The sequence below is a fragment of the Tachysurus vachellii genome, chromosome 18 (genome assembly GCF_030014155.1).
Source record: "Tachysurus vachellii isolate PV-2020 chromosome 18, HZAU_Pvac_v1, whole genome shotgun sequence".
Classification (NCBI taxonomy): domain Eukaryota; kingdom Metazoa; phylum Chordata; class Actinopteri; order Siluriformes; family Bagridae; genus Tachysurus; species Tachysurus vachellii.
The window spans coordinates 7,391,708-7,406,020 of record NC_083477.1 but is presented as its reverse complement, the minus strand read 5'-3'; the positions used below and the strand labels follow the sequence as shown (position 1 = coordinate 7,406,020).

Here is a 14,313-nt window from a genome sequence, read left to right as displayed (position 1 = left end):
GTCACACAAGTTGTCTGAAATACTGTGGCTGGCCATGGCTTCCTTGCTTACAGGAAATAACAGACAGGAACATGGTGATGGGTGCAACAGGACTGACAATCACAACCCAGCAGGAGATCGCAGTGCAAATTAGCGAGATCTGGAACACAGTGATGAGTGGAAAAGAGTGAGAGAGAACAAGATAAAGAGAAAGTGCTTGGACATTTTGTATTTAGCAAAGATTCTGGTATAGCAGCATTCTGACGCAACCCCCCCCCCCCCCTTTTTTTTTTTTGAATAAAGAATATATTCAGGAGACCTCCCTGGTGGTCACAGTTTAAGAGGTACAATGTGCACCAAAGGTGTCAAATTAGGCTGTACGTAGTCCACCCCTGAGTATCTCATTGAATTCTGGGTCAAAAGGTAGACAGACTTTCCTCTCCAGGGAGCTGCTTGGGCTTTTTAGACCTGAATCAGTGCAAAATCTCAGCTCTCACCTTGCAAATAAAAAGCCATTAGTTCCTTTTATATCTCAAAAAAATGAACACATCAAAATAGGTGTTTGAAGGAAAAAAGATGATCTCAGCAAAATAAAAAAAAGAGATGTTGAAAAGTCTTTTCTATTTGCAGTTTGTTAGCAGTGGTAGACGGGAAGGAGCTCAGTGAGGTTTAATGGCACATGGGAAAAGGGGTACAAAAAAGAGAAGGCACTCACTTAAATGGAATGATATGACAGGCAGAGCTGCACTGAGAGAGAGAGAGAGAGAGAGAGGGAGAGCGATGGCTGTAATAATGTTTGAGGCAGGCTGTTGGGAAGCCGTAGCGCACACCTGGGTCGCACTAAAATCTCCCAATCTGCCTCAGCTGTGACAGTCTTGGATAGATCGACCCATCACGCAACAGTAGTTCCAGAAAAAACAACCCTCAGTTTAGATCAAGTTGTGCAAAACATATCCTGTGCACATTCTGCAAATAAAATACTAGACAGCCAAGATGCACTTAGCTATCTTTGTGCAAGTCTGTCTCTATGTCTCTGGCTTTCTGTTACTGAATATATGAGTAGTGCATTCTACTGTAAAATAAGTGCATACCTACATTTTTTTTGTTGTTGTTTTTTCAAACTAAAATACCAAACCTGCCATTGAATCCGCTATGTGACTGGCTAGGCAACAGTTCATCTCAGACTATAGGAAAGTCAGACAATGAAGTCTGCTGTCAGATTTTTCTTTACTATCCATCCGAGTCTGACTACACAAGACGAGGTCTGTAAGACCTGTAAAATTAAAAATTCTAATTCTTGAAAAGTCTCACTTTTTCTTCATCTCCCTTTCTTCTTAAGAGTGCCATCTCTCTCTCTCTCTCTCTCTCTCTCTCTCTCTCTCTCTCTCTCTCTCTCTCTCTCTCTCTCTCTCTCTCTCTCCCTTCCCCCCCCCAGACCTCCTGCTGAAATCTGGAACATGGGCTACCTTTACATCACAGAGTTAATCACAAATCCAATTTTTTTGACATTGATTTTTATTTTTGGTTTTATTTTTTTTAGACTTGGGTCAACACAACACTCCAATCTTTTCAAATCATATTTGAGGCCACTTTCTTGTGGTCCTAAATTTGATATATGTCCATGTGCCTGTAATGAGATCTGTCAAATAGGAATTCATGTGCTTTATTTACATCACTGTGTATGTACATAGCACTGAAGTCATCATCCAGTACTGGCAGCATGTCAGCAGGAGCTACCTCAGGGGAAAAAAAGGAAGATTGATGAATAATAGAAGCAAAAGCAGCATCTGGTCTTTTTTTGTACTTTCTCATGAACTCCAGAGCAAATGCTTTTGTGCTGAAGGCCAGTTTTGCAACTGCACATTTATTTGTTGCATTTTAAAATGCATTTTACTGTCTTTATTAACACCTGCAGGACTTCACCAAGTGACAGGATGCTAATCTTAACTCCTCACTGTATCACTCTTTCTCTTTCTGTTTGTTTTCCAGGCAAACCAGAGAGCAAGAGACCCCACCAGACTTTTTCTACTTCTCTGACTTTGAGAGGCACAACGCTGAGATTGCAGCATTTCATCTCGACAGGTAGGCTGCCTGCTTAATAACACCTGCTGAGAGAAAAATAAAAGCCTACTAAAATTCAGTCAGAGATGTATGATCACATGTCCTTATTGTCAGAAGAGATCTGACAGCACATGCCGTTTACACCGTTTGTCTCCAGTATGTTCAAATTTGAATAGCACCATGGGATGTGGGATTCCCCAAAGTGGGACTCGGGGGTCCTACTGATGAAGTTCATTTATGGAAAATTGTGTAATGCATATGGAGACATCCATCATTAGCAGACCAGCTCTGATAGTCTCAATGGACTCATTTGGGCTCATTTACTCACATTGTTTTTCTATATAATGTACTGTATACCCCTGTTCATCCTTCTACACTTTCACTACTTCATAAACAGTAAATAAGCAGGTAGCTCTGATATAGCAAGCAGTACAATGCACACAGATACTAATAATAATTTATGCACCCATTGCACTATTTTGGCGCCACTGCATTAGCTCAGAGCTTTAAAAAACAGAATACTACTGGCATAGTGGACATGACCAAAAACAATTTATGTTACTTAATTATTTAATGGCCATTCAATGGTCTTTCCTTTCAGCAAAGTCATTGAGGATGTGCTTTTATTCCAAACCCCAAGCTCTGAAACATTCAGCACATAAATGCTGCAACCATTAATTCATTTAATCTGAACCAAGACTGTCTCAAAGAACACATTATTGCTAAACTAACTAGCCACTTAAATGAATGAATGAATGAATGAATAAATAAATAAATAAATAAAGAAATAAATAAATAAATAAATAAACCAACAAACAAAACAAACAAATAAATAATCATTAGTACGATTTATAAATCATTATTATCATAGACACTTTGCTTTGTGCACTTTTCTTTTAGCATAAAATGGTCTTTAAATTCATGAAATTATTTACATGAACCCAACCAAACCAACAAAAAAAGAAAAAAGAAAAACTTCATAGTTGGTTCCATTTTCTAACACATATTTATGGGACGCAAGATTTATTAAGCTTGGCATGCTGTGCCATTTACTCTGTTTTTCCTTACATGGCATCATAGCAGTATTCACTTAAATACCAATATACCTCCCATACATACTGTACCCTAGGCTGCATAAAAATTAACGTTACTCTCATTTGGCCTGCCTTCGAAGACACATAAATCACACCTGAGGCCACAATAAAATCCCATGAGAGGATGCTATAGGACTACCATCAAATTCTCTTAATCACCAATTTAAACTTGAACATATTCATAATGTCCATATGGCCCTAACACTGCATGTTCTGCACAATGACTAACCTATTAAAATCCGGGATAAACCTCATAGACTATAGACCAGAATGCGACGAGTAACCCATAAAAACTGAATTGAATTGTGAGGTAAGATAATAATGTGAGATAATAATTATGTGCTATGAATTTATGTGCCATTAAAATCCCATATTCAGTGAATATGGTAATAGGAGGCAGCTGGAAGCTATAAAGTGTTTGTAATGTTGTTTTACAAGCTTTACAAGACTTTTTTCTTTGTTGTTGTTTCACAATCCACCCATAGTACAGCTACTTCCAATAGAAGATCTGAGCTTTGATCTAAATCCTGGAAGTAGATGATGACTCAGCTGAATCTGACCCAACAGTACTATTATTGTATCACACATGATGCAGGTTTTCGAACCAGTTGTTTGTATTTTCACCAGGAAAAGATGTTATTTTCTTTTTAAGCAATTCCTTACTATCGGTTAAAGCTTTCGAAATCTATCAGCGATTCAAGAACAACCACAGTATCGTTTGAATCACTCTCATCTTCAGACTAAATGGTACGCTACGTTCTTCCGATGTCTAGCCAGAAGGTCATATGCATGGCTGTAGGAAAACAAGTTGCATTGATGCTCACACAAGTATCGATTTTACCCAGAATTAGGCTTCACAAGGCCCAAAAAAGAAGCTTGGACCCCTTTTACATAGCCAAGTCCCACCATCTCTGATTCTACACACATTTCTCAGACCCTGTCACTCCAGCCCCTGGCCAGCAGCCTGAAAAGCACTTAGCAGGATTGATTCGATCCAGCTCCCCATGAAGTGGGCTGTGCGGATAACAAGGTGCATATGAGAGCAATCAAAAGCTGCGAGACGCTCCCTGCTGACTTTAACAAGGAAGCTCATAGAGAGAGTCTTTGTGCTGGATGATTGTTGATTCAGCTTGTTGAGACCCACTTTATTTTATCCACTCTGTTTTTTTTACTTTTGAACAATGAACATAACACCTGCACCTGTAAACTTGTTGATACTTTACTCCTTTGGTACACGCTGCAGTATGCTGCATAACTAAAAGAAAAAGTGTACTTGGAGCGCGAATAAAAAGTAACAGGCAAAGTTGGATTTGATAGTTATAGTTGAAGGCAGATTTTATAGTCGAAGACATACAGAATATTGGCATTTTTTAGGTGAACGAATTGCAAAAAACTTCTAATAATGTGTTAAGTGTTAAGTTCATGGATATATCCTAATCTCTGCATGGTACCATGTAACATGAAATGGTATCATTGTTGCTTTAATATGAACTAGAGTGCAGAAGAGAACTGATCCACCCTCTCTCTCTCTCTCTCTCTCTCTCTCTCTATTTCTTTCTTTCTCTCTTCCCTCCACTATATGTTCTAATGTACACCACTAATCCCATATGGCTCACAAGGAACCCTGCCTCTACACTGGGCTCTTTGTCACCTATCTTCAGAGTGACTCAGTGCTTTTGTAGCCCCTGAGTGGCTTTGTATTCCAAGCTTGGGTTTCTGTCCCTCTGGGATCCAGGCACCTCTGGAAAGTCAGTTCACACTGACTCCAGGAAGCACTCACAGAGATAGCCCAACTTACACTTATCCACGGTAGACTGTAATAGCGTGTGGCCGGATGTAGGAGGCAAATAAGATTGCCTTTAAACTGCCAATAAGTAGCCGTGAAGGACGTATCATAAAGTGGAATGAGTTATGAATGGCCTCGCAGGCTAAGGTAGGGCTGAGGCAGCGGCTGTCAGAGACAGGAAGAATGATGGACTCATCACATAGTCACCGTGTGAGAAATTGCTCATTCTTTTCATAAACCTGCAGCACTCTATAGAATTTGTTCAGTTACATTAGTCAGCTTCATCTTATCTCCACTTTCTGCTTTATCCTGGTCGGTGTTGTGTGGAGCCAGAACCTGTCCATGTCTTATGGGACATTGTGGGAGAGATATGTGCCAATTAGCAATGACAATTGAATGTTAATTGTGTTACCAAACAAATAGTTCAGGAATATACAGTATGATGTGTTGTGTAAATTATTATATTTAATTTTTTGTTTGTTATGAATTTTTAGAATTCTGGATTTCCGACGGGTTCCACCAGTGGCTGGCAGACTAGTAAATATGACGCGTGAGATTCGAGATGTGACCCGGGATAAGAAGCTCTGGCGGACATTCTTCATCTCTCCAGGTACCAGCATGCAGCATATCAACCCTTCCCTTATTTACACTGATGAATTACTTTTAAGTAGTGCTTGTTAGTCTCTGATTTGTTCTACTGTTTAGTGGGTATTTTTTTTATATTCAGGCATGTAAAAACAATTTTTCTGTATTGCTGATAATATCTTTCGGATATTGTGCAACTTACATAGAACCTCTGAGAGAAAATGCACCTACTCTCCCTAAGGCGTCATGTTAAAATTGATAATAAACAAGAATTAAAATGAACAGAGACTGTGTGCAAAACAGATATAAATTGAAATCTTTCTTGATGTTCACAAAGCATCTGCGATGAAGTCTTGAGACTAGAGGTGTGCAAAAACAGATTATGGAAAAATTAAAATGGAAACCTCTTCCAGTTTAGGCCATGCCCACTTTGGGATGAAATGTGAATTCAGACACAATTTTTTGGAGAATTAAAAAGATATTACAGTATTGTATTACCTACAATTTACGGGTATTTCTATTTTTTATTAATTCCCATTTTGAAAGGGTAACACATTTCAAATTTCAACATTTTTTATGTCAGAACCCATAAAACATTCACCCCTTTAACAATCAGTATTTACCTTACGTTTAATTTACCTTACGCCTGTCGATCTAGATTAGATTAGATTAGATTAGATTAGATTAGATTAGATTCAACTTTATTGTCATTACACATGTACAAGTACAAGGCAACGAAATGCAGTTTAGGTCTAACCAGAGTGCAATAGCAGCAAGTGCAGGATATACAGTTTTACCAAGACAGATAAGTTAAATAAGTTAAATAAAATGGTAATATGAAGTGATTTACAGGTGTGTGTGTACTACGAACATAATATACAGATGGCTGTAATTATAACTGAAATTTACAGAGGGATGTAACAAAATATATGGCTATTGCTATAAACAGTAATTTACAGATGTGTATGTACTATGAATATAACATACAGGTAATTATATATATGTGCTATGAACATAATATACAGATAAATATGTACTATGAACATAATATACAGATGAATATATATGTACTATGAATATAATATGCAGATGGCTATTAGTATAAACTGAAATTTACAGAATGGTATGTGCTATAAACATAATATATGGCTATTAGTATAATATATTGCTGTTACTATAAACAGAAATCAGGTGGAAATCGAGTTGAGAATGCCGCTGTCCTGGTTGCTAAACCTAATCCGTGCTTTTATTTCATTTTAAATCTTTCCTTTTCTACTGCACAGATCGCATACAACGACATGTAACATAATTGGACAGCAATATTCTACTTCTTTAATATTATTTCTACTTCTGATTTCTTCTTATTTCTTCTCATTCTGATTTTTTAATTCAGTTTGTTTATTTGATATTATTCACCAGCTTTCATTTCACTGCACGTTGAATACTGTATATTACTGTGTACTTGACACGTCACGTAAACTCTTGAATCATGAGAATCTCTTTCCTACAGCCAATAACATTTGTTTCTATGGTGAATGCTCGTACTATTGCTCCACTGAGCATGCCCTGTGTGGCAAACCTGACCAGATTGAGGGCTCATTGGCTGCCTTTCTGCCTGACTTGGCCCTCGCCAAGCGCAAGACCTGGAGGAACCCCTGGCGTCGCTCATACCATAAGCGCAAGAAAGCTGAGTAAGGCTTCTTCTTTTACTTTTTCCTTTTTCATTCACTTTATCTCAGGTCACCATATACCACCCTGTATGTTCATTAAACTCACAAACTGCCTTTTTCAGCAAAAATCGTTGCCTAGAACAGCTGCCCCAAGACAATAGGCTGTGTTTTTTGGGAAGACAATTTAAGTCATAATTTTTAAAGCAGCATAATGCAAACAGGTCTCACCTTTTTGGCTGCTTTCTCTGTTCTGATTGTGAAAGAAAAATGAGGGAACACATACTTTTCTTGTTATATACACAACTTTATTTCACAATTCCATATAATCCAGAGCATGGGGGCCTTTAAAAGTGTGAAGTTAAAAGTTTGAAGTGTCATAGTGTTGCATAGGTTCATTTTCATTCATTCATTCATTCATCTTCTACCGCTTATCCGAACTACCTCGGGTCACGGGGAGCCTGTGCCTATCTCAGGCGTCATCGGGCACCAAGGCAGGATACACCCTGGACGGAGTGCCAACCCATCGCAGGGCACACACACACACACTCATTCACTCACACAATCACACACTAGGGACAATTTTCCAGAGATGCCAATCAACCTACCATGCATGTCTTTGGACCGGGGGAGGAAACCGGAGTACCCAGAGGAAACCCCCGAAGCACGGGGAGAACATGCAAACTCCACACACACAAGGTGGAGGCGGGAATCGAACCCCAACCCTGGAGGTGTGAGGCGAACGTGCTAACCACTAAGCCACTGTGCCCCGCTAGGATCATTTTAAAAAATATTTTATCATTGCAAACCACAATAACTAATACGGTGTGCTACTACAAATAATACTTAAACAATTGTATTAATACAAATACTAAATACATTGCAGTGAGTAAAATGGTATATCACAACAATCTCACTGTGTTATTTTCTCAGGTGGGAAGTGGATCCAGATTACTGTGATGAAGTTAAACAGACTCCACCCTACGACCATGGCTCCCGTCTGCTGGATATCATGGACATGACCATTTTTGACTTCCTCATGGGTGATTTATTTTTGCACTTTACTTTTTTCCTGCATTAACTCCATTGTCTAATCAATTCTATTAGTCAAATGCTCACAGCAAAGTCTGTAAAGAGGCAAAAAAGTAAGTCTCTTACTCTTTCTCTTCTTGGACAGGCAACATGGACCGTCACCACTATGAAACTTTTGAGAAGTTTGGGAACGAGACATTCATCATCCATCTGGACAACGGCAGAGGGTGAGTCACCTTCAGCACCCTTTTCACACAGCGATATATCTGTGATCAGGCTCTTCATAGCCAGCAAGCAAATACCACACATTCTTCCACTCAGCATTTCCCCATCAGTCATTCGACTCTATGGAAACTAGGCATATAAACGAAAGTGTACTGTATTAAAAGCAAGGTCAGGCTCACATATTAGTTCTAACAGAGTTAGTAATGTATGTATTGCTTAAATCTACATGTACAGAAACCTCTAGGTATATAAAGTAGTGTGCAGATGTACAGTGCTGGTGAAAGTGCTGTCATGCTGTACTGAGCGAGTGTGAAAAGCTTCATATCTATCGTGTAGTTCAATACAAAGCACAAGAATGAGCAAAATCCTTACAGCAATTAATAGTTCTGGTTTAATACTGGTTTCGATTCATTTTGTGCTGGTGCTGCTGCTTTTTAAGTCCGTTGGGACTAGGAATGAAGAGAACACATTATCGTGCTCATAGGGCAACTTGAGGTTTTTCAAAAGGTTTTATTAAAAAGAAAGAAGATAACACTGGAAGACCCTACATTGTAATTTTTCAGGCATTTCGGTTTGTTACGGATTGTTTATGAAACGCAGCTCAGGTGAGTTTCATTCTTAAAATCAGATCTATAATATTTTGTTGGTTCTACAACTTATAGCTGATTTTCCCTTACATTAGTCTGTATATTTATCAAACAGACTCTAATGTTCTTTACGTGAGGAATAAAACACAATATGGTGAGCAGACAGTGACTGCTCCATGTTCTGGGTCGCTACAGTGGATCACGTGGTCTGCATGTTAGATTTGGCACAGGTTTTACACAGGATGCCCTTCCTGATGCAACCCGCCCATTTTTATCCAGGCTTGGGACTGGCACTGAGAGTTAACTCTTCAGTGGCTGGGTTAGCTCCATGCCCAGGAATCAAACCCGGGCCACGGCAATGAGAGCACAGAATCCTGCCACTGGACCACCTGAGGGCTTCTCTTGAAGTTAATATCACACAAAAAAAATGCATCATGTCTGTTGCCAAGATACAGCAAAACCATCCATCCTGTAGACTCTTCAGTGACCTTTAGACTTGACTGGCACAATGCAGGGGACATGGTGGCTGTGGTTAGCACGTTTGCCTCACACCTCCATGGTCGGGGGTTCGATTCCCGCCTCTGCCTTGTGTGTGTGGAGTTTGCATGTTCTCCCTGTGCCTCGGGGGTTTCCTCCGGGTACTCCAGTTTCCTCCCCCGGTCCAAAGACATGCATGGTAGGTTGATTGGCATCTCTGGAAAATTGTCCGTAGTGCGTGAGTGAATGAGTGTGTGTGCCCTGCGATGGGTTGGCACTCCGTCCAGGGTGTATCCTGCCTTGATGCCTGATGAGGCCTGAGATAAGCACAGGCTCCCCGTGACCCAAGATAAGCGAATAAGCGGTAGAAAATAAATGAATGGTACAATGCACAGATACTGCAGTCTCCTGCCGAAAAAATTCTACATAAACCTTAGCACATTAGCAAATAGATACCTTTTTAATTATGTTTGTGTAGAGAATGTCCACCATACAAGTTGGAGTGTAAGTTGTTACTATAGAAACCATAACATATATGGTTAGAACTGCTGTCATAGAAAATTAATCAACACCTTCTGACAAGTCAGAAAATTTAACAGCACTGACTTTTTTTTTTTTTTTAACTTTTTTTCAAAGCTTTCTCAACAAAGATAAAAATGATTCAGGAAAGAATTTAAGAGATTTTATTTGCTGCTTTGCTGCAGGAATAATACATGGCATTTTTACGACATGTGTTATCACTAGTTTACTATCTAGAGAGCTATGTGAATGATAGATATGATACAGAGAGATAGAATTGTCAGAGTAGTGTACTAAATGCTATGTGAATGTACAGATGTTTGTCTGCAATTCAGAACATTAGTGTGTAATCTGTGATTTTGAACAACTTGTAAAAATAGGGTGAGATTTTATGTGCTGAACTGACGAACGCCTGACAGATTTCACGCTGTTGCTGTCTCGCTGCATGCACTTGATTAATCTAGAATTCTGCTATAAACAGTTAAAAGTCAATTTTTCCAAAAGTCCATTAGGGTTCTTGAGCCTGCTGTTGTCAGGGACTTATTATAATTCTGACTTTTTTTTTTTTTTTTTTTTTTAAACTCAACAGATTTGGAAAACACTCACATGATGAAATGTCAATCTTGGTGCCCTTGACTCAGTGCTGCAGGTAAGAGCATTTATTTGCATGTCACAGACAAAAAAATCTGTCTAATTTCTTTTTTTAGTTCCTCTGCTATTTACTTTCTTTGCTTGTTTTGACGTTAACTTTCACTCTCTTTTTGTCTTTCTCTCCCTCTGCGTTTCCCTCCTTCCTCTCATGCCCCTTGGTCTCACCTAGGGTGAGGAGGTCCACCTATCTGCGGCTTCAGCTGCTGGCTAAGGAGGAGTACCTGCTGAGCTCGCTGATGGAGGAGTCTCTTTTGCATGACCGCCTTTCTCCCATCCTCATTAGGCCGCACCTGCAGGCCCTGGATCGACGCCTACGCCTGGCTCTAAACGTTCTGGCCGAATGTGTGGAAAAAGAGGGCTACAGCGCTGTAGTAGAGGACGACATGGAGCATCATCATACCTCTCGGGTGAGGTAGTGGAACCCTGACCTACACCATGAGCAGGCACCTCATGCTTGAGACGCATGTTTGAATTCAGTGAATTCCAAGAGACTCACCACCAATGCCTCTGAACTGCCACTCTGCATACGTATACACGTCTAGAATGTCTACAGCTGTCGACCGGACGTCTTCACGCTTACTTCTGCTCCCTACGTACTTTTTAAGACATTGGACCAGAGGCATTAGGGAAAAGAGGTCCATTTGATTTCTGTTGATGTTACTCACAAGCACTGGGGATTGGATTTTATGTTCATTTGATTTGTTTCTTTTTACCTTTGAGGTCCAAGGCTTACATTTTAGCCATGGTGGAAGCTGCAGCACATATTGTTTTGTACATCCTGCTTTTTATTCCATGAATGCTTGTGCAAAACTAATTTATTCAATTTGCATATTTTCAGCATTTTGGTATATTAATAAGATGGTAGCTGTACAGAGATGTATAGTAGAAGCACAAAGAGACTTTTCACCAGTAATACAGTAATCGACCTGTTTTGTTTATTCAGGTTTACCTGCCTGTTAAAGCCTGTTTCTTGATCCAACTGATCGGTTCTCTGGAGCAGGTGTGTTAGATAAGGTTTCAGACTAAATTCTGTTCAAGGAGCAGAGCTGATGATCGCTGTATTAGGCAACGTATAGGACTGGAATAAGAGGTGAACTTTATTTACTAGTCAGCGTAGGACTGATAGGTATATTTATGGTTGCCGATTTATTTTCTCTGTAGCCGTCTGCGCTCTGTGTGTGAAATATTTGCCTAAAGATGCATTTAAGCTTTAAGAGTAGTACTGCAGTGCAGTGCTCCTCCTGTGAGGACCTGTATATGACGCCTCTCTTCGCTGTGTGTGACATGATTTGGTTTTCCTAAACGCTTTCGAAAGCTTACATAGATGCATAGATGCGTCAGACTGGTGCAATCCAATGTTAAGTATTTTTTTATTCCATGTTGTGAACTCTGCACTTCCTCTCTCATTAGAGTTATTCAGCACTGGAGTGAGCATGACATTTGGGGTTATTCAAAAGTGCACTCTTGGTAGGAACTTGGTGGAAAAGTGCAGAATGAATATAATTGGTGTTTTTTGTTTTTGGCACTGCCTCCCAATCAGCGACACCATGCTGAACGCACCTGTTTCCCCGGCATGGGGGACTTCGCCACGGTCAGATGCTACGCTACCACGGCTTATTAATTTCCGTGTCTTTTTTCTGTGCCATACATGGGCAAGCTGATCCTTTTTCACTGGCTGCACTCTCCTTTCTTTTTGCCATATATGAATTAGTAAGCAGAATTCACAGCTCTGCATCAGTGTATATAAAGCATTTGTGTTTTTGTATGATTAAACAAATTATCTGTATGCTAATATTGTTACTAGACATTTTTCAGACTAATGACTACGTCATAGTCATTTCAAATATTTCAGACTTATTCAGCATTACCAAACTTATACAGGGTTTTTTTTTTTTTGTTTTGTTTTTTTTATCACTAGTTGAGAACTCTTTCCTAAACTTCAGCCAAAAGGCAAGAGAGTGCCTTTTATCATTCCTCATACTGACAACAAAAAGATTTGTTCCATATTACGTGGAAAGTATTTCGAGTCACTACGGGCCACATTCAGAGTTAAGTACAAATGAAGAGAAATGCTTGGGAGTTTGAACAAAGGAGCTTGGTCATGTTTTTTTGCCCCAAACATCTGGAAAATATTAATAAGTCAAACTATAAAACACAAAGTAATAAAGCTTAATTAAAAAATTCAATCCATGATACAATACATTTCATGTGTGATTTTATGACCTCGATTTAGTATCCCATGGCATCTTGGGCTCAATTAACTGTCAGAGCACTAAAATAATAATATACAGTATAATACAATCTAAAAGGATGTGCTGGATCAGTGATATTTTGTTAAACACCACCAATTTTACAGTGAGTAATTTTTTATATTATATTATTCATGTTTATTCTTTATGTTTAAATTGTTACATCATATTACAAGCAATTAGGGAATGTTATATGCTTCTTCAGCCCCTGTTTCTATCCCTGATTTATTTTTTTCCAGGATCATAGTTTAGTCCTTATGTTTAATGCTGGTGGTCTAGAAAATACTGTGAATCCCTGTATTCCCCTGTAGAGGACATTTGCATACACAGAAAAGAATTGCAGAAAATCCCTGACAAAAGCACGTGCAGGACCAGACTCTGAATACGCGTAACTTAGCCCACTAAGACTTACGACTCTGTATGCAGCCCTGTGTGCACTTGTATGCTGTATGATCGTCAGATTATTATTTATTTAACTTCAAAGAATACGTGCAACCATCATGTTTTCCTGTTTTCCTAATTTAACATTTAGACATTATCAGAAATGGTAGAATTTAATCATCAAGCTACAAATCATGAATGAGGCATCAGTGTGTATGTGTGTTTCTGTGTAAACTCAGTGCCTGTGCAATGATAGAGATAATTGAATGTTTCGGGATTAATCACAACTGAACCTTCGAACCCTGAGTTCTGAACCCTGAGTTCTGACTAGCAACCCGAGTGGATTGTGCAGATTCTCAGCAGGGAGGAGGAGAGATCACGCCATGCTATCAGATGCTGTGTAGGCTGGAATAACTCCAGATTCTTTCATCGTGTATGTGTAAATATCTATTAATACTCGAACTGAACCCAAGGCTGTTTTTAACAGCCGAAATGCTTCTGTTTTTCTTTTATTTTTCTCTTCTCTCTTACGCATTGTTACTGTGAAGACTTGTTTGCAAAAGATAATAGTGTGCAATAAAAAAATGAAGCTGTTGAATGTTTGTGCGAGAAATCAGAACACATCGTGCCGTTCCTGCCAGTTTCCTTAAATACAGCTCCGTAAAGGTGTTTATTACAAATGCATGAAGGAATAGTTCAACTTTTTCTTTTCTGTTTACCTCATTTGCACTCTTAAAACAGACGATCATTTAGACAGGAAACAAAAGGAAACCTGCTTACTCAGGCCTCAATGATCATTAAACATTAATGCAAACCCTGCGTTAACGAAAGCTTCATTTAAAGTATACGTTAATACGGCTCTTAATCTCTGAAATTTGAACCGTACAGAGGAAAGAATTTGTAAATATGTATAGAAACATAAACACAGAAGTGTGAAGCTTATGTAACCGTAATGTGTCAGAAAGCTTAATAATCTTATAATCAGTTGTATAAGATTTAGTAAAGGATTTTTTCCTTTTT

At 39.0% G+C, this 14,313-nt stretch overlaps 1 protein-coding gene across 1 annotated transcript in view; it reads left to right on the top strand.

Annotated features, from left to right (window-relative positions):
• The window catches only part of fam20ca (FAM20C golgi associated secretory pathway kinase a), a 49,143-nt gene extending 36,294 nt beyond the window's left edge, over positions 1–12,849 (top strand). Inside the window, exons 4-10 of the mRNA XM_060893008.1 lie at positions 1,969–2,061; positions 5,415–5,530; positions 7,016–7,196; positions 8,106–8,215; positions 8,350–8,431; positions 10,602–10,661; positions 10,833–12,849. Coding sequence (XP_060748991.1) covers positions 1,969–2,061; positions 5,415–5,530; positions 7,016–7,196; positions 8,106–8,215; positions 8,350–8,431; positions 10,602–10,661; positions 10,833–11,079 — 889 coding nt within the window. The 3' untranslated portion in view covers positions 11,080–12,849. The remainder of the gene's footprint in view (positions 1–1,968; positions 2,062–5,414; positions 5,531–7,015; positions 7,197–8,105; positions 8,216–8,349; positions 8,432–10,601; positions 10,662–10,832) is intronic.
• The last annotated feature ends 1,464 nt before the right edge of the window (positions 12,850–14,313 follow it).